The sequence below is a fragment of the Melanotaenia boesemani genome, chromosome 2, assembly GCF_017639745.1.
Source record: "Melanotaenia boesemani isolate fMelBoe1 chromosome 2, fMelBoe1.pri, whole genome shotgun sequence".
NCBI classification, from domain to species: domain Eukaryota; kingdom Metazoa; phylum Chordata; class Actinopteri; order Atheriniformes; family Melanotaeniidae; genus Melanotaenia; species Melanotaenia boesemani.
In genome coordinates, this window is record NC_055683.1 from 13,047,017 (window position 1) to 13,071,906 (window position 24,890).

Here is a 24,890-nt window from a genome sequence, read left to right on the forward strand (position 1 = left end):
CTGGTTGAGCAGCTGTCTCGCAAACAGAGGCAGCAGCTCCTCAAAGCCGTCGGCTCAGGTCTGAATCCCGGTCTGGGGCCTGTTGCTGCATGCTACCTCTTCTATTTCTCGCTTGCTTTCCTGTTAATCAATGCTCAAATAAAGACTCAGAGCCTGAAACTGCATTCCCCGTGTAGACTGGAATCATGGACGAAAGCTATTTTGTACCTCGTGCAGTATTTTAGTGAAAAACAAACACTTTTCTACTTCTGAACGCTGCAGGAGACTATCTGAAATGTGATAACAGATTTTATTTATTTTGTTCTTTCTTTTAACAATAATTTGCAGCTTTACAAGCATTCGGCTGAAATACGCTCCAGGTGTACTTATTTTAATAAATAATGTTGGAACTTCATAAATAATTGTTTAAATTAATTTCTGGAACTTTAAATAAAATACTGAAACTTCTGTCAACATTTCACAAAAAGCTGCTGCAAAATCGAGCATTTCAGGTCACATTAATCACAAAAACACCACAAAATCCTGGAGGGGCTGATTAACACACAAACTTATGAATCACTATCCGATTATTTATGGTCACACTGGTCTTCTCCCAGTACCTGAGGGATTTTTTCTGTTGTGATTCTAAATTGACTTTAAGTGTTTGTGTGCTGATAGTTTATGAATCCATCCACCCATTTCTACACCGCTTAGTTAAATTCAGGGTCACAGGGAAGCTGGAACCTATCCCAACCATTAGGAGGTGAGAGGCTGGGTACACCCTGGACAGGGAGCCAGTCCATCGCAGGGCGACTGTGCACCACTCCAGATTATTTATCATAAACATAATTGTGTCTTTCTTCAGTTTGAAGTCAATGCTTTGCTTTAAACTCTTTTATCAATAATTTATTGAAAGTTTATATAAAAACATGCATATAAACACTTTTATACGTCTTTATCTTTTTGCCTTTTAGACTTTAGAATAAAGATGATTTTGGTGATTATACAGACATCACCATTATCTCAAATAATTGTGATTATACAACTTAATTCATCGTGACAGGCCTGTTCGTTCTGTGTCAGCTGTGATTGGGTGCAGCTTCTCTGAAACCCTGGACAAGATAAAACAGGCTTGGGAAGTTAATAAAAGAATATTTATGAGTCTGTTTTTACCCTGAACTTTATTACATCAGGGGAGTTTTGTAGATGGGGATGGGAATAAGTTTTGGAGAACTGGCAGTGATGTCTATCAGATGGTAGCGAGGGTTGTGTTCAAGCTTTGTGATATGTTGTCTAAAAGAACATATTCTACACACTGATCAGCCACTTTATTAGACCCACCTAGCTAGTACCAGGTCAGATGCCCTTTTAGAACCCTCTTAATTCTTCATAGCATAAATTCAACAAGGTGAACAAGCATTCCTGAGAGAGTTTGCTCCATATTGACCTGAGAGCATCACAAAGTTGCTGCACATCCACAATGACAATCTCCCGTTCCACCACATCCCAAAGCCAACTGAACCATTACAAGGCAGGACGGATCCATGTTTTTATGTTTCTACCGAATTCTGACTCTACCATCTGAATGTAGCTGCAGAAATGGAGACTCATTAGACCAGACAACATCTTCTGTTGTCCAGTTTTTGTGACTCTGTGTGAATTATAGTCAAGTCAACTTTATTTTTAAGTATGTTTTTTAAAAAAAAAAAAAAATAATAATAATAAAATGGATATGAAACAAATAATCAGCAAAAAAGGTAATGAATAAATAAAAATGCCAAAGCTCAGAGTGGTTTAAAAGCAAGATTGTAAAACTAAGTCTTTAAAGAAGATTTAAAAATGTCCACAGTTGCTGAGGTCTAAATATGAAGGCGGGGGGGGGCAGTTCCACATTTATAGCCTCAGTTTTCTGTTCTTAGCTGACGGGAGGCACTCGGTGTGGTCCTCTGCTGCTGCAGCCCATCTGCTTCAAGGCTGGACGTGTTGTTAGTTAGATGCTTATATGACTTCCAGTTGCCTTTCTTTCATCTTAACCCATTCTCCACCAGCAGCCATGCCACGTTCAAACTCACTTAAATCCCTTTTCTCTCGTGTTGTGATGCTCAGTTTGAACTTCCCATGTCTACATGACTGAATTTATTTAATTAAGTATTTGTGTTAACGAGCAACTGTGCATGAGTACCTTATAAAGTGACCAGTGTGTGTGTATACATAAGTCTGTTCATATCCTTTTTTTTCCATTGAGTTTTTATATATATAGAATGGAAAGTTTAATCCTTCAGATATGTTGCTTTTGTCCCAAAAACAACAGCAGAAAGAATTATTATTCCCTCTACAAGTGTATGTAAACTTTTAACTGTAATCTTTATTTAAGTATAAATAAAAAAAATACATTTTGCTTTTAAATTGGATGTAATGATGAGTGTTTTTGCAAAAGGTTTCCTGCATTATTCCTTTAAATCCAGAGGGTCTGGTTTAACAATAAGCTCCGGTCAGCGGAGTGAGAAGCTTCTGCCTTAAGGGGCTGAAGTTGAAATGGAGAACATGCTCTCTTCCTGAATTAACTGCCCCTCCCAGGATAATAATTAAAGCATGTGCTGATCAGCTGCTGCATGCAGACTTTCTCAGAGCCTCGTTCTTTCCCCTTTATAACCCTTTTTCTCCTATTTTTCTTTTTCTTCCTCAACCCTTCGCCTCTGCTCCGTGTCCTGCAGGCGTCTCAGATAATGCTTCGGTGTTTCTGTTGTGCTTTGCTGATCTTTATTCTGATCAAGTCCAAATGCAGTGGGGTGTTGCATGTACATGTGTGTGTGTGTGAGAAAGAGGTTATTTTTATTTAAATTATGTTTAAGGGTCTGAATTGTAGCACTGGGTCTTGCATGCAGAGCTTCAGCACAAGGAGATGATTTGAGAGTCGGTGCAGGATTGTGTGGGGTCTGTGTGTGACTTTGTTTTCCATTTTTCTGTTTTTATTTTACCTTAATTCATGTGAAAGAACAGATAATAGTAACAAATGTGCCATAAACACTGGCATCCATTAGTGTCTTCAGTCTGTAGGATTTTGTTTGATGCATCTCCTCATTACTTGTGTCCTTTAAAGACAGTGAGGCTTTTATGTGGCCTGAGGTGTGTGAACATTTTCTCCTCCCACTGTTTTCACTGCCCCTCTCTCTTGTAGTGGTAATACAATAACTTTGGCAGTCCAATTTCCCCTTCTCTCTCACTGATAGAGTGCTCTTTGTTCCACGCCAGCACCACACACCTCCTTCTCTCCTTATACATAAATGCAGTACACAAATACTCACACACGTTGAAGCTTTACATTTTCAGAGCACACGGAAACATATTTTGCACTGTTTATGTGGTACATAAACATGTTTAAATTAAATTATTTCAATTCCATCTTGAATTAACCATTCACTAGTCCTAATTTTGCATGTATGTGTTTATTACATACCAGTATTTAATACTTAACTCATGCAAATGTCAGTTAATTGCATCTCCCCTCATTTAGACATCATAGCTGCAGCTTCCTTGGATGCTTACGACTTAGTATTGTTATGTATGTGTGTGTGTGTGTGTGTGTCCGTCCGTAGGGAGGGTACCCTGCTGCTGCTGCCGCTGCTGCCGCCTATCGCTACGCCCAACCTGCTGCTGTAACCGGAGCAACCGCTGCAGCTGCTGCCTACAGTGACAGGTGAGGTCAGCCCAGGACACTCGCTGACAAGATAAACACACCTTTCTGTATGGTTCGCTTCCAAGGTACAGACATGATGCACAGAGAAGAATCAGGAGTCTCAGGATCTGGATCTTTGTATCTGATATCTTTCACCTATCAGACATAGTGAACTTGTGGTCATTTTCTGTCAGCTGTACCTGCTTCATCCTGTGTCATGTGCAATAAGGGGGTCAGGCTCATGCATAGTTCTTTGTGTGCTTTTTATTAGTCTAGTTATTAGCTGGATCTTCCTTTATTTTGCTGGTATATGCTGGAAAAATCTAAACTGTGGCTACATCTGTAGTACCATGAGTAGAAATAAGAGCCCCTGTGGTTAGAGCCAAGCGGCAGTGCTTTTACTACACTTCCTATGAACAATTTTCTACCAGAGTCACACATCCATTGGCTGGCTGCTTATTTTAGCATGTGTAGCATAGTTTACACAGTACTGCCTGAACAAAGTGCAGCTGAATGAGGAGTGAAATTTAAAGAAAGTAAGTGATGTTGGCTAGTGGTTGGACTGTGCAAAGATTGATGCTGGTGACAGGAAAAGAAAGGAGGTAGAGGAGCATGCTGATGACAAAATGTTGGTAAGAGCCACTGAGATCTGGATATTTTGCTTTCATGCAGGTCAGAGATTTAGAGGGGGGCTCTGAAGGCATTTTTTACTCAGATTACTGTTTAGGATTATTTAGTTAAGATGATTGTGTTTTTACTTTAATACATCTTTGACTTCTAATTAAATATTCCCAAGCCTTGAGCAGCTAATGGTTATTACGTAATGTAAAATAATCTACTAAGATATAGTGTAAAGTTGATCATTTCAGATGGGTTCAGAGCTAAAGTTGCTTTGTTCCTTGCTGGGAAAAAAATATTGAAAGAACATATTATTAATTGCACCCAGTTGTATTCATATCCTGGCTTTAAATTTAGAAATATAGGAGCCACATCAGCAGGTGATCAAAGAGTTGATTTAGAGCCCCGTTTACGGGACATAAAGAGCCAAATCAACCATCCGAGTTCCACCTAGGTCAGACAGGTCAAGGTCAGACAGTCTCATGTATCTCGTAGAAAGTTCGAGGAACCAGCCCGTCTACCCGATGCGTTGGGCTGGCCCGCTACTTTACATGGACTGTGAGAAAGGGATGAAATGAGAAGCTGTTCCAAACTAGGCAAAGAGGACAGTAGAAACCAGCAGAACAAGCTACTTAGTGGGTTTTACTCTTGAGAATATGGCTTTGACAGAACAAAATCAGATTCTGTAAACCTTAAAATACTGAAAAAAAAAAAAAAAAAAAAAACTGACCCATGAGATGCATCTCAGACTCTATAGGCGTGATAAATTTAAAAAAGTATAATTCAAAAAAGCCAGAATAAAAATGTCTTTTTTTGGAAGAGTTGCAAGAGAAATCCTCATCTCTCTTAAAAAAATATTAGTTAAGGTTTGCATCAGAGCAACAGTAACAGAATATATTAATCATGTTTTCATAAGTCACTTCAAAAGACTCACATTACCTCATTGTGCATCAAAAGTTGCCAACATATATATTAATGTCTGAAAATAGCTTTAAAAAAACCTCAGAAAAGTCCATGTTTTAGCTAAAATACTCTGTTTTCTGCTTGTATTTGTAGTTATGGTCGGGTGTACACTACAGACCCTTACCACGCTTTAGCTCCAGCTGCTGCTGCTTACGGAGTGGGAGCCATGGTGAGTAAAAAACTACATGACATTGTTTTTTGTTTTTAAAGTGCTTTGTTTTAAGCATATGCTGTATTGATGTTAGTACATTTACCACCCTGATTCCACAAGATGGGGTGCTGTTAGATTTAAAGAGAACGCAGTGATTAGCAAATCTCATGAACCCAGATTTGAATCCCAATAGTACAGAAAAATATATCAGGTGTTGAACCTTGAGACATTTTACCATTTTATGGAAAAATTTTAGCTATTTTTCATTTTTAACCAGGCTCATTTTAGCCACGTTTCCACCAACGGGGACCGGTTCAGTACAGGACGGGTTGGTGCGTATTTTTTTGCATTTCTGCAGACAAAAACTGGGAAGAGCACCAGAATATCCGACCCCATCAGGGTCCCAATTTTACCAATCTAACCCAAAAGGGTGGAGCTTGACAGACTGCGTTCTGTTGATTGGTCGAAAGAGTCATCACTTCCTGTCCGACAAAGTAAAGCAGCGACAGCACTGTGTTTGAATAAACTGAATTTTTTGTTCATTAAAGCCACAAAACTAGAAAACTTTCCATTTTCCATTCAGGACAAGAGTTACGAATTAGCTTAATGCTTTATACTCTCTATGCAAAATCAGTGGTTCCATATGTCTTATGTTTGAATTGTCCCTGATAAATAAACTCATTAAAAAAAGAGAAGATTACAATCCTCTGGATGTCCACCATTCTCCTCCTTTGTTTCTGGATCGCATTCTTCCTCATAACTCAAAGAAGACGTTGTGCTGCTATAATGTCATGCTGTACGTAGCTGGCGCATCTATTGCTATTCGGCTGAAATGGCAATAGATGCCAGATAGATACCAGATAAAGGTACGGTTGGCTGTGGAACAGAGATCAGGATTTACCCAACCAAACCGACACGGCCCTGCTGGTGGAAACGGGCATCTGATGGTAGCAACACATTTTTTTAAAAAGTTGGAATAGGGGCAACAAAAGGCTGGAAAAGTAATTGGTACAAATCAAAAACAACTGGTGGAGCATGTGACAACTTGTTAGGTTATCTGGCAACAGGTCAGTAACATGACTGGGTATAAAAGGAGCATTTCAGAGAGGCAGAGTCTCTCAGATGTAAAAATGAGCAGAGGTTTACCAATCTGAGACAAACTGCGTCTCGAATTTTAGAATTTTATTTTACTTACAATGCAAACAGTATTCCAACTTTCTTGAAATTGTGTTGTACAATAAATGATTTGTGTATTTTACAGCATTTCATGGATAGACTTACTACAACAGATGTTCAAAGTTTTTATTTCACAACTTTGTCTGTTTGTCTTTCAGGCCAGTTTATACCGAGCAGGATACAGTAGGTTTGCTCCTTACTAAAAACCACAAGGAATTTCACTTTGCTCCAAAAATCCCTTTTCTCAAGCTCTGTTTGGCAGGAGCTCCCCTCCATTTTTCTGCAGGCAGACTATAGTGACAACTCACACTTTGTTTTTTTTTTTGTTATTTCCCTTTGTGGCGGGATGGGTCATTGCCACATCATCAAGTCAAACTCTGTACTCTTCTGTCTGTCGCTGACATGGAATCAATGAAAAAACTTCCAGGAGCATCTCCCACTTCTAAAAGAAAGAAAGAAAAGAAAAAAAAAGCTGGAGCTGCTACTTGGAGTCACAGAGGAGGATTTTTGGGATGTTTTTAAAAACACTATGGGACCCGGAAGGAGAGAGACGGCTGTTCCTGTGTGATCCGACACACTACAAACCCCCTTTTTTTTTCCTAAAAGTGGCTGAACTCTACGGTGTATCCACTGCCCTGTAATCTGACCTGTATACACACATTTACTTTAAGCAACAAGTACACGTTTTCTCTCCATTTATTGAAGCGAATGATAGAGCTGCCACAGCGCTACTGTAAAAAGGTACCCATGTTTTTAAACACTACATAGACACATAACTACGACCCACTACCATCAACCCTCTGGTTTGTCATTATATTATAATAAAAAGATAAATCAAATGGAGTGTTTGATACAGAAGATATAGGAATTATTTCTTTTTATTTTAACTAGAATACTGAAGATTAATCTGAAGGGAACATAGAAGAATCTGACTGACAGCAACCACTGTTATCTCTGACAACAACCATGAATGATTTTCTTTTTTGTCATTTTCAAAAGTTTTACAACTTCTAAAGTATAAAAGGAAATCCAATAAATTACAAACATGCTTATATGTGAACATGACAAGGAAAAACAAGTAATGTTTTTTCTGCAGTACCTCAGCTTTTCTTTCATCTGTGTTTTTTTTTGTTGCCATTAATAAGTTTAAAAAAGAAAAATGAAAAAAAAAAAAATCAATGCATTTTGTTTTTTTCTGCATCAGATTTTTTTTCGTCCTTTTATTTCTCACCTTAATACATTTCAGTGATTTCAGCACTAAGAAGGAAAATTTGCCTCTGCTCATTTCAGCTGTGAACTGACCTCCACACGCGTGTTCGTTTTGAAACACTTTCACCCCCCCCACCCCCACCCTCTGTGGCTCGTCCTTGATCCGCTAGCGCTTCTTCCAAATAAGGACTTTGTACATTTCTGACTCCTAAACCGTCAAGACATTCCAGCTGCAGCGGCGATAGCAGCGAGCGAACGGATCAGATGGGACAAAAGAACACAAACAAAAAGAAGATTTAGCAGAAGCGGCGAGAAGCTAATCATCTGCCAGGCGGTGAAATGGGAACCAGAGCTTTTACAGGCTCCAGGACAGAAACTGTGTCTGATCCCAGCTCAGCAGAACAGGAGATCCCAACAGAAAAGCCCAGATTAGAAAACAGTGAAGCACATTGCAGCTGATGTAATGACGTAGGGGGGGGGGGGGGGGATTTCGTCATATTTAAATTCATTTATCCACATGCATATGTAGTTTTAAGCCCTGTAAGGAATTCCTTTTTCTGAATACTTTTACATTTTTGTCCTTACCGGTGCATCTGAAGGCATCAGTGAAAGGACTTGGTAAACCAAACTACCAGCTACACCTGTCCTACTTCATCTCCACCTGCTCGCAAACTTGTTACTGCTATTGTTTGCCTTATTATTATTATTTTTTTTTTGGTTCCAAAGATTTTTAAGAAGAAAGCACATTTTTGTTCTGATGTATCTTTTTCTGTGATTGTGTCTTGCCGTTACTTTTGCCTTTTTTTTTTTTCTTTTTTTTTTATTTGCAATATTTGACAGTGTGGGTTGAAGCTGTATTTTTTTTTTTTTTTTACAGTACGGAGATGTAGCAGCTAGGAAATGTTATTAAAGCAGCATCTTCAAGAGAAAAGACAACAAAATAAATGTTTAAAAGTTGCAGCAACTCAGATTTTCTGACCTGCAAACACTTAAAATTAGAGTCACTCTTAATTTATTGGTGCTTTTTTTTCTGCTTTCATGTGAACACAGATTGTTTTGGAGGTATTTGCTGCAGACAGATGGAGACATGAGGGATTCGCTGAAAGACAGACGTGTAGACACGAGAGGATATTTAGAATCGCTTTTCTCAGCAGGGCCAAAATACCGAAGGGCCGGTCGCACAATGTGGGATAAAAAAAAAAAAGGCCCCCGCGGCCCAGCAGTGGCAACCTTTTTGAACAATGGAACAACGTGTGGGCGTTTTGCTGGAGGTGGAGGTGAGAAGCTGAGCCGTTAATCATTAGCTGACAGGATAACAACGTCCCCCGCTGTCTCTTTTAAGGGGGTACGGCGCGCTCAGGGTGGAGCGGACAGCGTGACGAGGGGTATGTCGTTTTGTATGATTGTGAAACTGTGCAGTAAGTCCAATGAATATTTTTGATGAGCATTACCTCCCTTTCTTTTTTTTTCTTTTTTTCTTTTCGTTCCTTGCAAGTATTATCAGAAGTGTTGCTATGCATGCTTTTGGGAGAGTAGAACAGTGTCAGTCTTTCTTTTGTGCATGACTTCAAATCATAGTGCTGGAGGAGGATGGTGAGGTGTGATGAGGAAAGTCCAGTGTGAAGCATCTGAATAAGAGACTCAAGTGGCCCACAGCAGCTCTATGATACCTGAGTCAGCCTCCTGCAATAATCTAGGTTATCTCTGCTCTGTGCCTCTGTGGTCGTCATGGTAATCACAAGTCATATCAGATGGTTTAGGTTTAATTTGCTTTGTCTGGACCCCTGTGGTTTGCTTTTATGGTGATAATGAAGCTCCAAACGATAATGATGGTGATCTTTTAAGGGATGGAGATGCTCACACGGCAGCATCTCCACCTCACTCTGCAGTGTTGTTTGTGTTAGCTTGTTGTCATCTCTGCTAATTGGAGCAAATCTTATTTGGAAGGCCGTGAACTCACCACAGAGGTGTGCTGGACAGCCACAGAAGCAAAAGTCCTCCCTGCGCTGTGCTCGAGTCGACCCAGTGGGATTTATGTGTTTAATAAATGGGTTTTGATTGCATGTGGAGGGTTTTTGGTTTTGTTTTTTTTGTATTTTTATTGGGTCACATGCTGTTAAAAGCTCATTTAATTTTTTTTTCTTCAATAAGTGACATGTATTTTCTCACTGTTATTTTGCCATCCTTGTGTCTGCCTTCTGTTTATTCTCCATTATTATTGAATGTATATAATAAATAAACTGTTTGGTTTTTATTCTGGTCTTTCAATTCTTTGTTCACAGGATTGCAGGGTCAGGTGCTTGCGTAAAAGTTTTAATTCTTTTCTTTTCCAGATATGGCTTTATCGTTTTCTGTCCAGGCTGAGTGCCATGAAGGATTCCAGTTAGGGCAACATGAGCTGGAGAACCAGTTCAGATTAAACAGGACAGGAATGTAAAACTGACTGTTGAATCACATCTCGGATCGTCCCCCAAAAAACCCTCCTCATCTCTGCATTAGCTCATGCGAATCAAATGATTGATGGAGGCAGCCCGACTAATAACGCTGGGTTGGTGTCCACTTTTGACTTTTATCCCTCCAGAAAAAGCAAATCCTCTGCTGCGATAAGCTCCTCCGCTGCCTCCAAAACTTTCTCATAACAGCCATGGGGGGAAACAATCTGGAACAAGCTTTAATTGCATGTGCAGTTAATGGCTGTAAATGGGTTGGATGTGGCAGGAAACCTCATATCCCTACTAATTGCTCTAATGCACAAGAGGCCAATTGCCAATTTGATGGCATGCTCTTTTTGAGTAATTGAAGTTGGCTAATTGGAAGAATAGATTGAGGGCTGTGTGATAAAAGGAGTGAGTGTAAGAGGTTGTGCCTGGTGTCGGGAGCTGACCTTTGTGGATGGTAGATCACATGAGGTCATGGTAGGAAAGCATGAACAAATGTAGAGAAATGCCATCAACTTGCTAAGGTTTGTGATGACATTGCCTCTGATCTGATAACTACTGCTGGAGTACTTCTATAATTCTTGAAGTGCACAAATGTTGCCACCTGGTGGTGAAGCTATGACACTGCAACTGAGTTCCATGTGTGGATGAGTGGGTGCCTGAGGTTAATCGACCAAAAATGTTCCATAGGTGCAGCTTGTGGGCAGAAAAAGAAAACAGTTATATTTTTTTAAACAACTTTTTATTTGTAAAATATTCTGCAAGTGTTGTGGTAAAGAGACATGTATCCCTCATCCAGCCCAATGCACGAGCTTCGTGCTATCCTTCATTAGCAGGAAAAAATGGAAGAGTGCAAACAAATGGAAATGCAGCACATGATGCAAAACAGATGTTTTACCATTTTTACCAACTTGAAAGTGAATATTTGGTCTCTAACACCGTCTGATCGCTCTTAGACAAGCGCCTTTCCAAAGCTCTCCTTTTGGATGTTTTCTACTTTTTCTTCTGTTATCTACCCAGATGTTCCCAAACTGCTGCAATAAATGATGAGGTCTGGACTCTGGGGAGGATTTATCACATCCTCAGACCTGTTGCCACTGGTTTTCAGTCCAGTTCTTGTGTCATTTGGCAAACCTCAGCCTTTTCTCCCCACTCCCCTTTTTAAGCATGGCTTCCTGACAGCCACCCTTCCATGGAGACCATTTCAGATGAGGCTTCAGTGAACAGTAGATATATCAAGATGCATCTCTGTGGTCCTGTTTCAGGTCTTTGCTGGATTTTTTTCCCTCTGTTTTGTTAGGACATCACTTTCAGATGCTGTTGACTTTTTAGGCCTCTCCTTCTTTGCTCTTCTTCCTCCACTATTTGAAGGACACGCTTTAATAGCTCTTTGGGAATCACCTTGTTGCAAAAACAGTATTTTTGCATCTATCAGAATGTTTTGTCATGTTTTAATAGATGCAACTATGGAGATAAATTATGTGCAGCAGGCTGGTGGTAAAGTTCCTTAAGAGACCATTTAAAGTTAGTTCTTTAAGTGGCCTATAAAGTTTTTTGTAAACACAAAACTGGTTCTTTCTTTGGAGTGAGGTGCCTTATTTAATCCTTGAATGACTCATAGGTCAGTGTTAAATGGTTTAATTAACCCTTAAAATGGACCGGTACAAGGACTGGATAGAAAATGAGTGAAAAAAGCAGCAAATGTCCAAATAAAAAAAATAACTTTTCATTCAGGAACACCAGTAGATCCCTCAAGCTGTGACTTTGAATGTGAGGATGTTAATCAGTGATGGCATGAGCTGTCCCACAGTGCTGACAAGTCTCCTGTCCTCCTTTCTGTCTTGTCTCATCTCATCCAAAATGTCTTCCTCTCCAATCTCACCTCCTCTCTCTCCTCTTGTTTTCTGTCCTCTCTGCCCTGCTCTGCCCCCGTTCATGGCATCACTGCTCTGCTCAGCAGTTTGGCACCCGCAGACCGACAGCCTCACACCTTCTTTATCACCTTAGGGCCTTTATATACACTATCTCTGAGTAAGACACAACCCAGACCCAAAGCAGACTCACTTCCACATAATGTAGATTTCCCATTCTGTCTTGGCAACAAACCTCAGCAGAACATTTTACATCAAACACATAAATATTTACATTTGCATATTTAAAAGTGCACAACTTGGCCGTCTTTATTCCTTTGGCTTTGCTGTAGACTTTATGTTTGTGAACAATCATGACAATAGCTGTCATTTTAATCCTGTCCATAATAGTCATCATACGGTTCACTGTAGTTGGTGGTCTGAGGACGAGGAATGCTGTAATCTTTGTCAGGGTCGATCTCCTGAAACACAAAATCATACATCTATCAAGTCATGACAGTTACTAACCACAATAAACTGCTTTCAGTAGCCTTGCTCAGAGTGTAATTACAGAGCGCGTTTAATCAGTTTGCTTTAATACTCGCCTTCATGGAGAATGCAGACTCATAGGGCGATCGTAGCTTCGGCTCAGTTCGCTTGCCTGAAAGGAGACGAGATACAGTGAGCTAATAATCAGCTCATCATAGTTCATCACAAAGATGGACAACAAGACCTGATGTTATTGCATTCAATTAACCTGGATTTAACACCCAAACATGCTGTTTTTGTTACTTTAAGATTTGGGTAGAATCAAATCCTTTTAGGACTTTAAGACAAGACTTTGTTTAAGAAGAAATCTGTGACTCTCCTACAGGTGAAATGTTATAAACACAAGTAAAACCCGCCCACATACTAAGTTTGAAACTGAAGTTGTGCAGCTTCCATGTAAGGCGGCTACTATTTATAGACCATTAGATAATCCTGCTTTAAAATCTTGATCTTGCCACTAAATCTACCAGAGAGAGTAATATCCCTGTTAAATCTGGATTATCATCATTAAAGTGTCTTTACTAGTTAATTAAACAGTTACTTAGGTGCTCTGTTTGAGTTCTCCAAAGCATTTAACTTAGAAACATTTTACTTATGTATCTTACAGCTTTTCTGCTTAATTTAAACATTAAGGTGTTTGCACACAAACCTAATGAAATCTAAGGTGTTGTTTGATTAACTATCCAACTGTTCATAGGAGAGCAGCTGAACTAATCATCCAGTTAATCAGCTAATTGTCAGATAATGACTTGGCAGCTACTTTGGTAAACACATTTGTTTTAATTGTTAATTTGATGGTATCTTGAATAATATCAGCGCTTAGATTGTTGGCTGAAGCAATTTGTTTATTTAATGGGAGAAATAATTTGCAATCTAATCCTGAACAAAAACAATCAAATCTGACTGTTTACATTTGTGCAAAAACAGTTTTACTCTCCTCCTGGTGGAAAACAGGAAGTCAAGTCCCTTTTGGACCATCTCTCAGCCATGAAAGCACCTACAGTCCCTTTTCTGATATCTCTGAAGTGCTTCCCCTTATCAACTTGCGGCAACTCACCTCTCCTGTTTTCACCGTCACTCTCAAAGCTTCCATTTTCTCTTCCCTCTTTCTGGCTTCCCAGTCCGGGGACATCAGCATTAGGGCTGGTCCAGCCTTCAAAGCTCAGAGGGAGATCCTTAGATGTGGCCTCCCCTCTGCAAAAGAAGGTGATCTGGGCCAACCCATGCCCCAGCAGCAATACCCAGCCATTAGCCACCAAGGCAATGCTCACTAGTGGGTCATCCCAAGTCGGCCGGCGGCCCATCTCATAGTTCCCCTTGACCAGCATAGTGATCCACACCACCCAGATGCAGGTGCAGACAAACAGCGTGAGGCAGAGCAGCATGGCCTGGACCCTCCACTGCTGGTTGGTGGGCCCTGTGTAGCTGTAGCTGTACGTGAGGCAGGAGCGACACAAGACCTGCAGGGAAAGGATCAAACCGATAGCCAGAAGGCACAGCACGTAGATCTGGAGCATGACAAACTCCTCCTGGCTGTACTCGCAGGGTTTCTTGTCCCGGACCAGCACGATGATAAGCCACTGGGCTGAGATAATGACCTGCACGATGAAGAGCCCCAGGGCCACAGCGGGCTCACCCCAGCCACGGACAGCTGCAAAGCCCAGCAGAGCGAGGCAGCGAGCCAGCAGGCAGGAGAAGGCCAGAGAAAAGAGCACGCTGAACAGGAAGATCCTGGTGGGGCAGGTCTGAGGGGTGAGGCTGATGATGAAGGAAAAGGTGATGGCAAAGATCCCAGCTGTGGCCAGCAGGAACATGCACATGCAGAGCACCACGCCCCCGATGCTGCTGCGTTGGTGCCGGGATGATATGCAAGTGCACAAGGACCACAGCAGCAGGCCCAACAGGAGACCCATGCTGAAGAGGAAGCCTGTAGAGGCCAGGGTCTCTAACACAATCCCCCATGCTGCCCGGCGGTCACACAGATACCTGTATACTGGATCCAGTCCTGTGCCGCAGCCTCGCACATTCTGCGGGGTGGTGATATCAGAGGAACTGGTGGGACTGACTGAGCTGCTGTTGGAGCTGCTGTTGGTTGACTGGGATAGACAAGTGAGAGGGGCATAGAGGAGGAAGAGGAGCGGGAAAACAGATTTGTGCTTTTTGGATGAAAAAGCCATCATTCAGGATTCAGTCTTCCTTTCTAAATCTCCTTTAATACAGCCGGTTGTTATTCCTGTGACAAAAAAATAGACACTATGTTAGTCCCTATCAATGAAAATAAGTCTGATTCTTCAGCTTTAACATGAAATAACACACCTCAGTGTGGAAAAGCTAAAAGGGAGAGAGGTTTAGCAGGGAGTGTAACATGCCAGAACAAAGCAGAGAAGTGAGTGATCGGGGTGAAAGCCATGGAGAGAAAATAAAAGCTGCACAAAAGGAGAGGCTGAGGCAGAGCAAGAATAATAAGAAGACAGAAAGATCTCTCACACATCGAGTTTATTATACGCTGTACAGGTCAGACTGGAGGTTAGAGACGGACAGAGATATTCACTCCTGATAGATGATTGTTACTTCCTGCAGCCTACAGTGGAGGCTTTGTTCCCTTGTCAAAGATTTAAAGATGACCTTTTGGTAGATTTAATACTGAACAAATATGATCTCTACACCGACTCTGACCTGCTTTTTGTGAATGTGTTTAAAAAATGTTTCCAAATCACTATAAGATCACAGAGATTTACTGATTTGAATATGAAGCACAAAGCATTTTCCTGATGAGTTGCCAGTTAAAAGTTGAGACAAAGTAAAGCATAATTATAAAAGGAAGAACTTTTTTTAAAAAAAGTCACTTACCTTTTATCCTTTCAGAAGTGAATTTAGACTCTACAACTCTAAATCTAAAGTTTGACTTTAAATATCTCGCATTGTGCATTCATTACACCTCTTAGCATGATGAAGCGCTGCTATCTCTTTCAAGTCCAAACAACAGAAAAGTTACAAGATGAAGAAGAAGTCACTAGAAGAAAGGATTTTTTTGACCTCGCATCAACTGAAACCTGCACCCCGAGTCACTCTTCCTTCCTAAACCCCTCCTTTCTGTTTGCCCAGGTCCCTCCCTGAGAATATAGGTGGGGCTCATACACCTGGAAGTAATGATGGCAGCAAAGTCCCACCTCCATGGTTCTGAAATTCCCATAGGAATTTGCATCCCATTGGTTAATAAGGTAGATACTGTATCTGTGTCTGAAGCAACTGTGTCATAATGTTCTGAGGTAAGGTGTTAAGGTGAGTCCAACTGACTCATCCCGGTGTCACCGTCATACAAAACAGGAGCATAGCAACAGCATTTGAAATTTGGTAGTTGGCCCTGGGGGGAGCGAGATCAGGACTAGAGAATGCTTTGACTGTTGCTTTTTGCAAGTCGCTACAAAACACTCCAGCTCATGTCTGTACAAGTGTTCACAGGGTGTGTTTAGTTTAATCTGAAATCATACTTCGCCTCTAAATACACCAGTTTCACAAATCCTGGAGAGACGGACCTTTATTTGTTTTTGTTTTTTTCAAGCTTTTTTGTTGCCACAGCAGAACAGATGCACATACATGGGTAAGCGGTTACATCAATATCTACTTAATATTTCAAAAGCACCAATAGGCTGCCTTAAGTCTCAGGTAATATACTTTTCCAGGACTTTTCCACTTACCCAACAGTCAGTGTAAGCATGAGACAATTTGTAGTTTGAGCCAAACATTTATAAGACTTTGCTCATGATTAGGTAACTGATGTTCAACAGGTTGTTTAAGCTTTGTAAAAACTAGTTATATACACAACCAACACTAGGATTTACTGGGAAGTGTATAATCCCTTGATAATAAAAAGCCAAAAATAGCAATGGATTTTTGTTAAGTCCTTATAAAATGGCTTAGGGTTCGACAAACAACTTGAAAGCATGAATCCATCCCTGCTCACTTTAAGAACTGTGTTCCAGTTCTACAACCACAGTTTCTGGAAAATTTGTTAAGTTTTCAAAACAAAGAGCAGCAATTTACTAATTCTTTCAAAACAAACCCATAAAAGTCACAAATATTTATGAAATATCCAAATATTGGCTTTTTCAATGATGCTACAGTTAAATTAAATGTTCGCTGGTGAGGGTGTCAGGATTGGGTATAAAAGGACCATCCACCACAGGCTCGTCTTTCATGGTAAGGATGCGGCGTGTCTCACCACTTGCAAACTCAGTCAGAAAACATCCACAAGTTTAGTGAATAAACTGAAATTTGAACTTGTTAAATAAATGTATAAAGGTTTGAACAAATGATAGATTTTATTGCATTGCATAATGTTTCCCAACTTTTTTGAAAATGGGGTTTGCATATGTTTTGAGCATTATTTAAATCCTGGTCCCAACCTGAGTATCGTTGCTGTCTATCCATCCTTTCATGACCAGATTGTGCCCTTTTTCGGCTGGTTTGTTTCAGCATAATAACATTAAATCTATCAATGAGCATATCAGTTTCTTTTATAAATGACTGTAAGCTGAATATATGATGGCCTACTCAGTCACCAAATCTCATCCCAAACAAAGCACCAGTTGAATGGGACATATATTCTGGAAATCTACAGCAGCATATTGTTTAAAACCTCCACATATGCAGCACTAATGGATAATCTAAAAATAAACTACACAATCATGTCTGGCATGCTGATCAGTCCTTTAAATTTGGCTGTCTGTCATGTCCATTACATCCATAGATTTATCCATACAATACAAATCCGACAGCTTTTTTTGTCTGTTCTGCCATTTTTGTGTTGGCAACCTGGTACCAGCTGCTGTCTGCCAACACTGACAGCAGAATGAATATCTAGACTGGCAACATTAGGCAGTGGTCCGCAGTTACTGATGAATGTGCAGTATTTTGCCTAAATTAATCACTCATCTATTAAAATAATTGAAATCAAGTGTTGCAATCACTTCCATGGCCACAGGTGTATAAAAATCAAGCACCGAGGCATGCATACTGTTTCTACAAACCTTTGTGAATGATAGCTACAAACCTTCAAACTTCATGTGGCTTTCAGATCAGCTCAAGAACAGTTTTTGAAGAGAGCTTCATGGATTGGGTTTCCACGACCGAGCAGCAGCTGCATCCAAGCCATACATCACCAAAAGCAATGCAAAGCGTTGGATGCAGTGGAGATGCGTTCTCTGGAGTGACGAATCACCATCTGGCAATCTGATGGAAGAGTCTGAGTATGGCGGTTGCCAGGAGAACAGTATATGTCTGACTGCATTGTGTCAAGTGTGAAGTTTGGTGGAGGGGGCATTATGGTTTGGGGTTGTTTTTCAGGAGCTGGACTTGGCCCCTTAGTTCCAGGGAAAGGAGTTCCCTGGAATTTTATTTTTGTGGGAACATTTTGAAAATGACCCTCTCATGTTCCAACATGACTGTGCACCAGTGCATAAAGTAGGTCCATAAAGACATGGATGGGCGAGTTTGGTGTGGATAAACTTGACTGACCTGCACAGAGTCCTGACCTCAACCCGATACAACACCTTTGGAATGAATTAGAACGGAGGCTGAGAGCCAGGCCTTCTCATCCAACATCAGTGTCTGACCTCAAAAATGTGCTTCTGGAAGACTGGTCGAAAATACTTATAAACACCCCTAAACCTTGTAGAAAGCCTTCCCAGAAGAGCTGAAACTGTTATAGCTGTAAAGGGTGGGCTAACGTCATATTGAACTCATTTGATTAAGAACGGGATGTCTGTTAAAGCAGGGCAGGTGAGCCAATGAGTTGTTTTGTTTTTTTTGTGTCTGTTAGTTATTGGTTAAAACAACAACCACAATAAAGAAAAGAGAAACACGGGGAATAAAAAATTCCACTCGACATTCCTCCCCATTTCAGTTTAAGTACTGTAGTAATACTGCACTAGCTAGAGTAATTAGTTGTACTCAATCACTGCAGACCAATGATCCTAATAAATTAAATATCTGGGGTTTTTTTTCATCAGTATTTTAAGATTATTTCATCGATCACCTAGCTTGTGATAAGCAACAAAATGCAAACTCCAGGTCTCTCATAAAGGGACAGTTATGAGCGACTGGGAGCGTCACCTGCCTGCATGCGGTGAAACGATGCGTCTGTGTGTTTGTTTACCTGGATTAAAATGTACCAGTGGTTAGGCCAATTTCATAGTCTTCTGAAAACTACAATAAAATTATTTACATAAACAGCAGCGAGAATAAAGTTCCCAGCGTGTCTGATTTAAGGGTCCAACGTCAACATGATCATTGCAAAGTGTAACAGCAGAATCTCTCCTTGTCTCAGCCCAGAATGAAATACAACTTCATCAGGTTTAGTAAATGAGACATTTTTCTGATCTGCTCTATGCATATTTCCTCTTTTAAACACAAAAACATACATTTATCTGAATGTGTCATGCAAATTCCACGCTTTTACAATAATCTATGAGACTAGAGCTGAAGTCCAAACATTTTTGTCCTTGTGTGGACGGTCTAGGCTCAGTAACATGTCATCTCCTAAATTATTTACTCTCAGAAGCAGACCAGCCCTTTGTCTCTTAGTCCATTAGCATTAACTAGCATAATAAGCATGACTTGTTGCGACATGTTAGGCTTGACAGCACCATGGAAACCCAGAATTTAGTGTCAGATTGACAACTTTTTATACTTTTTATACTTCAAGTATTTGCCTGGATTAGTCTATAAAGCACTTTTGAACAGGACAGCAGTCAGAGGGATCTTTGATGAGGAGCCAAGTTAAGAGTTAAATAGAAGGGGGCCACACAGCAGCAAATTTTAAGAGTTTTATACCAATTCAGATCTGAATTTTTAAATATATCTCTAAATATATATATATATATTTACATATATATTTATATATTTTATATACATTTATTTTACCTTCTTAACTGAAAACTGTCAGATGCTCCACATCACTGTAACAGCTCAAGGTTTTCTACAACCTGATCAACTGTGACAAAGTTTTGCCGGCTGATTCTTAAAGGCATGTCCTCATTAAGACAAGTTTAGGTTAATCTGCTAAAGTTGGACATTTCGTCTACATGGAACCAGCTTTTTGAAAGCCCAAAAACACAAACTTACGACACCGGATCCCGAAGTGAATAATTCTGAAAACCTAACCATTTTGTTTACAATCCATGCACAGGTGCAACAGTGGATTGCATTGCTGTGTTTGGGCTACAAAAGCTACTGAGCATGAAATGGCTTGTAAAGTAAAATCAGTGAAAGAAAAATCCACACAAATTTTGTCTTTTTGGGTAATATTTCTGCCATCTTCTTCTTTGTATGTTCATTCTCATCATATTAGTTTATGCACCTGCTCCATGTCTTACTCTCTGTTTTTGGTGTATTTGTGTAGCAGCGCTAACAGGACACATATACCGCAACGTCTTCAGTGGTTTTGTGTGACACACACATTTCACAGGAAACCTTTTTTTTTTTTTAAACAAGTATCTCTGAGTTTAACCTTGATGTGGAAGACAGTAAAAATGAATGAAAAGCCCAGAAGAGCGCAAACAAATTAGCAAAAATAATCCCCAACAAGTTTGAAAAAACACAGGAATATTTTAGGGTTAAAAAAATAGAGACAGATTAAAAAACAGTAAGATCCAAAAGTAAAAACCCCTTTACACAGCAGCCACCCAAAGCTCTGAGACCTTTCAGGTTTGAATAGTTTTATACAGTGAAAATTTGCTTGTGTGGTTCGGAGTAGCAGTTAGCATAGCGTTAAGAAAAAGACAACTTCACTTCAAAGACAAAATATCCCTTTAATGTTAATACACTCAGTTTATAATGAAAACGCCATAATACTTGTAAATTTACATTGAGAAACATGTTTTCTTAAATAACTATTTGCCTACATAATCTTTTTCAGTGCTGAAACCCTCCTGGTTGTTGTGCTGTTGGGTGTTAGCTTGTTTCTTTGGACTTTGTTTTGGGGTTTTCAGTTTGAAGCTTCTTGTTTTTGTTCTGTTTCTTGTTGCTTTGTATTGTTAGTGGTTTTGTTCTTTAGTTTGTCATGTTGCGTGTGAGTTTGAGTTTACCTGGCATTGCCTCTAGATGCTCTCAGTTATCTTCATCTACTCTTTGGATCCCAGTATCACCACCTGTCTCTTGTTGCTTATCAGCCACCTGCATCCATCCACCTAATTACTCATCCCCGTCCTGAAAGTTTGGCAGGTCCTCATTATAGCTTGCTGTGTATACTTGTTTTGTGAGTTTCTCTGGTGTTGTTTCTAGTTTGTTTGATCATCAAGTTTGTTGGTTTTCCTGCCAGCGCAGCACCTAGTTCAGGCTGAAAATAACGACTTGAGTTCATATTTTCATCTTCTGTCAAACAACAAACTCAGACTTTGTTGCAGCTGTTGTCTTGCTTATATTACTTCATGCATTTTTGCAAATCAAATTAACCTTCCCAGATATATATTTATATAAACATGGTTACGTACTATGTGTTACAATATCATTTGAATGAGCATGACTTGTTATGGCTATCGTGATTTAATAAAGACTGGCCAATCGGATGCTAAATGAGCTAAGAGACATGAATGGAAAAAGTTTTTAAACCTTACATTCATAGAAAAATTAATCTAAAAACAAGCTATTTAATACCTTTACCCCACCATGTTTTATTTTTGTTTTTGTTGTTTGCATTTTGTGTATCAGATAAATAAAAAAGAGAGGGACACCATGAGTACTGAAAATAGACACACTTTACTGCAGCTACAGTAAATACCAGTTCACAGTACATTTTCTGTAGTATTGTGCTTACACACACAAAACACATACAGTATATGTCTTTATTTTCTCTTAGGAGGGACCTGGGTTCAGATAGCAGCAGGGAGAGAGGGAGACGGAGCAGATAAAAGGGAGTTCCTCCTCCATGATCATTTGAAAGTGCATTGTAGCTTTCACCTTTTAATGCATGTTGCACACTCTCCTGGCATCCCCTGGTGTTTACAATAGCATCGGCCAGAAGGAGTAGAAAATACAATGTGAAACAAAAGAGGGAAGTACAAAAGGTGAGATGGAAGACAAGGTAAAAAGGTACAGCTCTGAGAACATATATTTACATTTTAACAGACATGTAGAAGCAAATACAAGCTAGTGTTGTGCTAGCATTTGGCTTGCATCCGTTGCCATGGGTGAGAAGGGACACAGAGAGGAAGAGAGGAAAGTCCAGAGGAAGAGAGGAAAGTTCATCTGTAATAGTTTAGGTGGATGGGTAAGGGAAAAAGGTAAGTGGAGATTTTTTCTCGTCTTCTTATTTCAAGTATATATACATACTGTAAACAGTATCATATTATTATCATAATAATATAAAAATAACATTGTCCACTTAGTGGAGTTAGGCATGAGGTAGATAGACGAGAGGACATTAGGGAGTTTGCCGGCAGGCTTATGACGGAGTGCCGAGCTGGGACGAACAGAAGGCAGGGAGGAGAGGATCAGACAGAGGAAAGGTGCAGGCAGGCAAGGAAGGCAGGCAGTTTAAATGATGCCGTATTTGGCCAAGTCGCTGAGCTCCATGTCGCCGAAGGCTTCCCATGGGCACACCACTGTGATGTCTGTGCCAAGACCCTCCATGCCAGGGATATCGTCACCGAAGCTGGAAGAAGAGGGAACACAGACATCAGAGGCTGCAGTCTGATTTGACTGTGTGCATCGAAGAGATAAACAGAAACAGAATTGTAAATGGGATTTTTACCCCTTCTGGCCTGGTTTGGGGGCCTTGCTTTTGAATGTACGAGTCTGCCTCTGCTTGAACTTGGGTGGTCCCTTCTTGGGTGTTGTGGGGCCAGTGGCGCCACCGGGGGCCAGGGCGCTTCCTGCAGGTGGACTTGCGTTCATTTCTACTGAGTTTCTGCTGTGAAAAAGAGAAGAAATTTAAGAAAACGTGCCCTCTTCTCCTCCTGTGGCTTCTTCTGCCTTCTGCTTTGCTGCTTTAATCCTGCTTTCATCCAGCTCTTAATGCCAATCAGTGGAGATTATGCAGATTAGGTTAAACAGCCAGATTAGCTCTAATCCCATTGCAATCCTCGACTGACTAATTGCCCTTTCACATGTGCAGCAAGAAAACAACCTTCATTCTTGACCTCAAACTTTTCCATCAGCTCTCCAGCTCCAACCGGGGGGTGGATATGTATGCAGCTAGGATACCAAACTTTAAATTGACTGGATTATTCAGGACTGAGGTCAGTTGATCAGTTAAATCTACTTTTTTTTGGGGGGGGGGGGTTTGATTAGTCATTGTTAGTCTCTTGCTAATCAACTGAGGCTACAACTGTCAGTAAGTGTTAATGTATGCCACTGCCAATCTCTAGAAAAACAAAAAAATAATCCCTGTCTGTTCCACTTATCACCTTAAACCAGATCTTAAGCAGTGTCCTGCCTAAGCCTACATCTCACCCCTGTTCCGCTGACTGCTGACACTGCTAATCCTGTTAGGCTACTTTGTGAAAAACACTGCTTTGGCCCATTATGTAACTCGTAAACATATGCACCTCCTGCATCAGCAGCAGCAGATCTGGGCCACTAGAGTTTTTTCCTGAGTACATGATTCCTCTGGCAGGCTGCACTGAAGTGATGCTGTCCAACAGGTTATTAGCCATCTGTCTGCCATGACTGTTGCTCCCACAGTCAATCGGCTTTTCTCTAAGCACTGGAAAATCCATGCACATGTGCCCTGTCTTTGGCTTTTTAGCAATGTCTTTTTGCATTTGCATTTCCTCATTAGCTAAGGTTTTATTCTTGATTCCAGATCATTGCCTCCTTCTCATGAGATGCTAGTTTAATGATACTGTTATAATTCCCTAACTCCTTTTTTCTTTTCTACAGAGGCTTTTTTTATTTTTTAAGTTAATGGACAGACTGTTTTTGTCCCTCATTCATTCATAAAGTTCTTCCTTGCATTAGTGTATAGCAGAAATTAACAACTATGGACATCTTGGGCCAACATCATGCAAGTTTTAGATGTTTTCCTGCTGCAACACACCTGACTAAAATTAATGGGTCTTCAAAAGCCTTGTGTAGAACTTGACAACAAGCTGCTGGAGAACCCTTTGATTTGAATCAGGTTTGTTGCATTAGGTAATTCTCTAAAACCTGTTGAATAGTGGCCCAAGAGGTCCAGAGCTGGTGACCCCTGGTGTGTAATTTTGGTTTTAACAGTTGTAGTTAAACACACACAGTTGCTGAACAAAAACCACCCTTACCCAAATTCTTTGTATTATTTTGGAATTAATCCAAAGCAGCTATCACTGTTCCTGATCTATACACCACTGTAAACATAGGCTAGTTTAACAGAAGCTAGTAATAGATGAAAAGTCAGACTTCTTGAGTCAGTGCTAGTCAAGTCAGCAGAAGCGTTGGTTCCTACCTGTTAGAGTTTTCTGCGAGGCTTCTCCTTAGAGCTCCTTGTGTCTTCTCCTTCAGCTTGCCCACATTCTGCTTTTATACCTCCATCTCTAATCCCCACGTCCTCTTCTTTTCCAGTCACATGGTCACTGGTAAAGGTCAGCCAAACCAGCTTCCTCTGCCTCCCTCCCCTCTCGTCAGTGCCCTTGTTATCATTATCCCACCGTTGCCCTCCCGCCGAGCCATGTTACAGAAGGAGAGCAGGCGACCCATTAGACTATGTCAGAGATCACTCTGGAAAGATTTTAACCGGCTTATCCCTCTAAACCCCAGCACTCCTGCATTTAGCTGTACTGTTCGGAGACAATCTACCGCTCGCGTTTCATGTCCATGTGAGATGCTGTGTTCACATGTGAGCTGTTGTTGGGGCTTTTTTTTAATGCAACAAACAAAAGTCCAGCTTACCTTGTAGAAATGACAAGATTTAATCAAAAATTACAAATTGTTATATGCTGATATTTACATTTTAAGCTAACCCTTTTAGACATTATTTTATTTAAGGAGTAAAAAATTAACAAAAACATGCCTTTCTTTTTATGACCAGACTGAGACCTCGAAAAATCAGACTCAACTTTTTTTGTTTTGTCTTCATTCACATATAATTTTCCAGGTATTTTGAATAACTTAGTATGTGTTTTATGTCTGTTTAGACTTCATGATTTGGGGTTTTTGCACACTTGTTATGAGAAACAGGCATCCATGCTGGCAGGACCGATGGTAGAATGATAAAACAGTCATTAACACCTGGTGCTTGTCAAGAAGACTCAGAAAAGCAGCTGGTTGCTGCATGGAGACGCCTTAAGACAAAAGAAAGGGCATGT

The 24,890-nt window shown here is 40.3% G+C and overlaps 3 protein-coding genes across 9 annotated transcripts in view; 1 reads left to right on the forward strand and 2 right to left on the reverse strand.

Moving 5' to 3' along the window:
* The window catches only part of LOC121649356 (RNA binding protein fox-1 homolog 2-like), a 53,428-nt gene extending 45,177 nt beyond the window's left edge, over positions 1-8,251 (forward strand). For 5 of the 6 annotated variants that reach the window (XM_042000140.1, XM_042000130.1, XM_042000150.1 and 2 more), the window contains 3 exons: positions 3,576-3,676; positions 5,330-5,405; positions 6,722-8,251. In XM_042000140.1, coding sequence (XP_041856074.1) covers positions 3,576-3,676; positions 5,330-5,405; positions 6,722-6,766 — 222 coding nt within the window. In that variant the 3' untranslated portion in view covers positions 6,767-8,251. Of the gene's footprint in view, positions 1-3,575; positions 3,677-5,329; positions 5,406-6,721 lie in introns of those variants that run through there. The other variant, XR_006012102.1, reaches the window with a different exon arrangement.
* Positions 8,252-11,832: 3,581 nt separating this feature from the next.
* On the reverse strand, positions 11,833-20,756 carry LOC121634766 (retinoic acid-induced protein 3). Of its 2 annotated transcripts, none has more exons than XM_041977685.1 (4): positions 20,697-20,756; positions 13,667-14,842; positions 12,666-12,721; positions 11,833-12,542 (listed from the first exon to the last, which is right to left on the reverse strand). In XM_041977685.1, the coding sequence occupies exons 2-4, from the start codon at positions 14,787-14,789 to the stop codon at positions 12,453-12,455; spliced, it is 1,269 nt and encodes a 422-aa protein (XP_041833619.1). In that variant the 5' UTR covers positions 14,790-14,842; positions 20,697-20,756; the 3' UTR covers positions 11,833-12,452. The 2 variants fall into 2 exon arrangements, with proteins under 2 accessions (XP_041833619.1, XP_041833610.1); XM_041977676.1 differs by lacking the exon at positions 20,697-20,756 and adding an exon at positions 15,460-15,751.
* Positions 20,757-21,347: 591 nt separating this feature from the next.
* LOC121631000 (retinal cone rhodopsin-sensitive cGMP 3',5'-cyclic phosphodiesterase subunit gamma-like) lies at positions 21,348-24,120 on the reverse strand. Its single transcript, XM_041971597.1, has 3 exons — positions 24,032-24,120; positions 22,361-22,519; positions 21,348-22,261 (listed from the first exon to the last, which is right to left on the reverse strand). Exons 2-3 carry the CDS (start codon positions 22,501-22,503, stop codon positions 22,144-22,146), a joined length of 261 nt encoding a protein of 86 aa, XP_041827531.1. The 5' UTR covers positions 22,504-22,519; positions 24,032-24,120; the 3' UTR covers positions 21,348-22,143.
* Between the last annotated feature and the right edge of the window lie 770 nt (positions 24,121-24,890).

What these genes read in the sequence shown, in the direction of transcription:
- LOC121634766 (XM_041977685.1), bottom strand. Translation starts at nt 14,789, where the DNA reads ATGATGGCTTTTTCATCCAAAAAGCACAAATCTGTTTTCCCGCTCCTC. An exon ending in TGACGGTGAAAACAGGAGAG is followed by an intron (nt 12,722 to 13,666) that starts GTGAGTTGCCGC and finishes GTCTCCTTTCAG; the next exon opens with GCAAGCGAACTGAGCCGAAG. An exon ending in AGTCTGCATTCTCCATGAAG is followed by an intron (nt 12,543 to 12,665) that starts GCGAGTATTAAA and finishes TTTGTGTTTCAG; the next exon opens with GAGATCGACCCTGACAAAGA.
- LOC121631000 (XM_041971597.1), bottom strand. Translation starts at nt 22,503, where the DNA reads ATGAACGCAAGTCCACCTGCAGGAAGCGCCCTGGCCCCCGGTGGCGCC. An exon ending in CCCAAACCAGGCCAGAAGGG is followed by an intron (nt 22,262 to 22,360) that starts GTAAAAATCCCA and finishes CTCTTCTTCCAG; the next exon opens with CTTCGGTGACGATATCCCTG.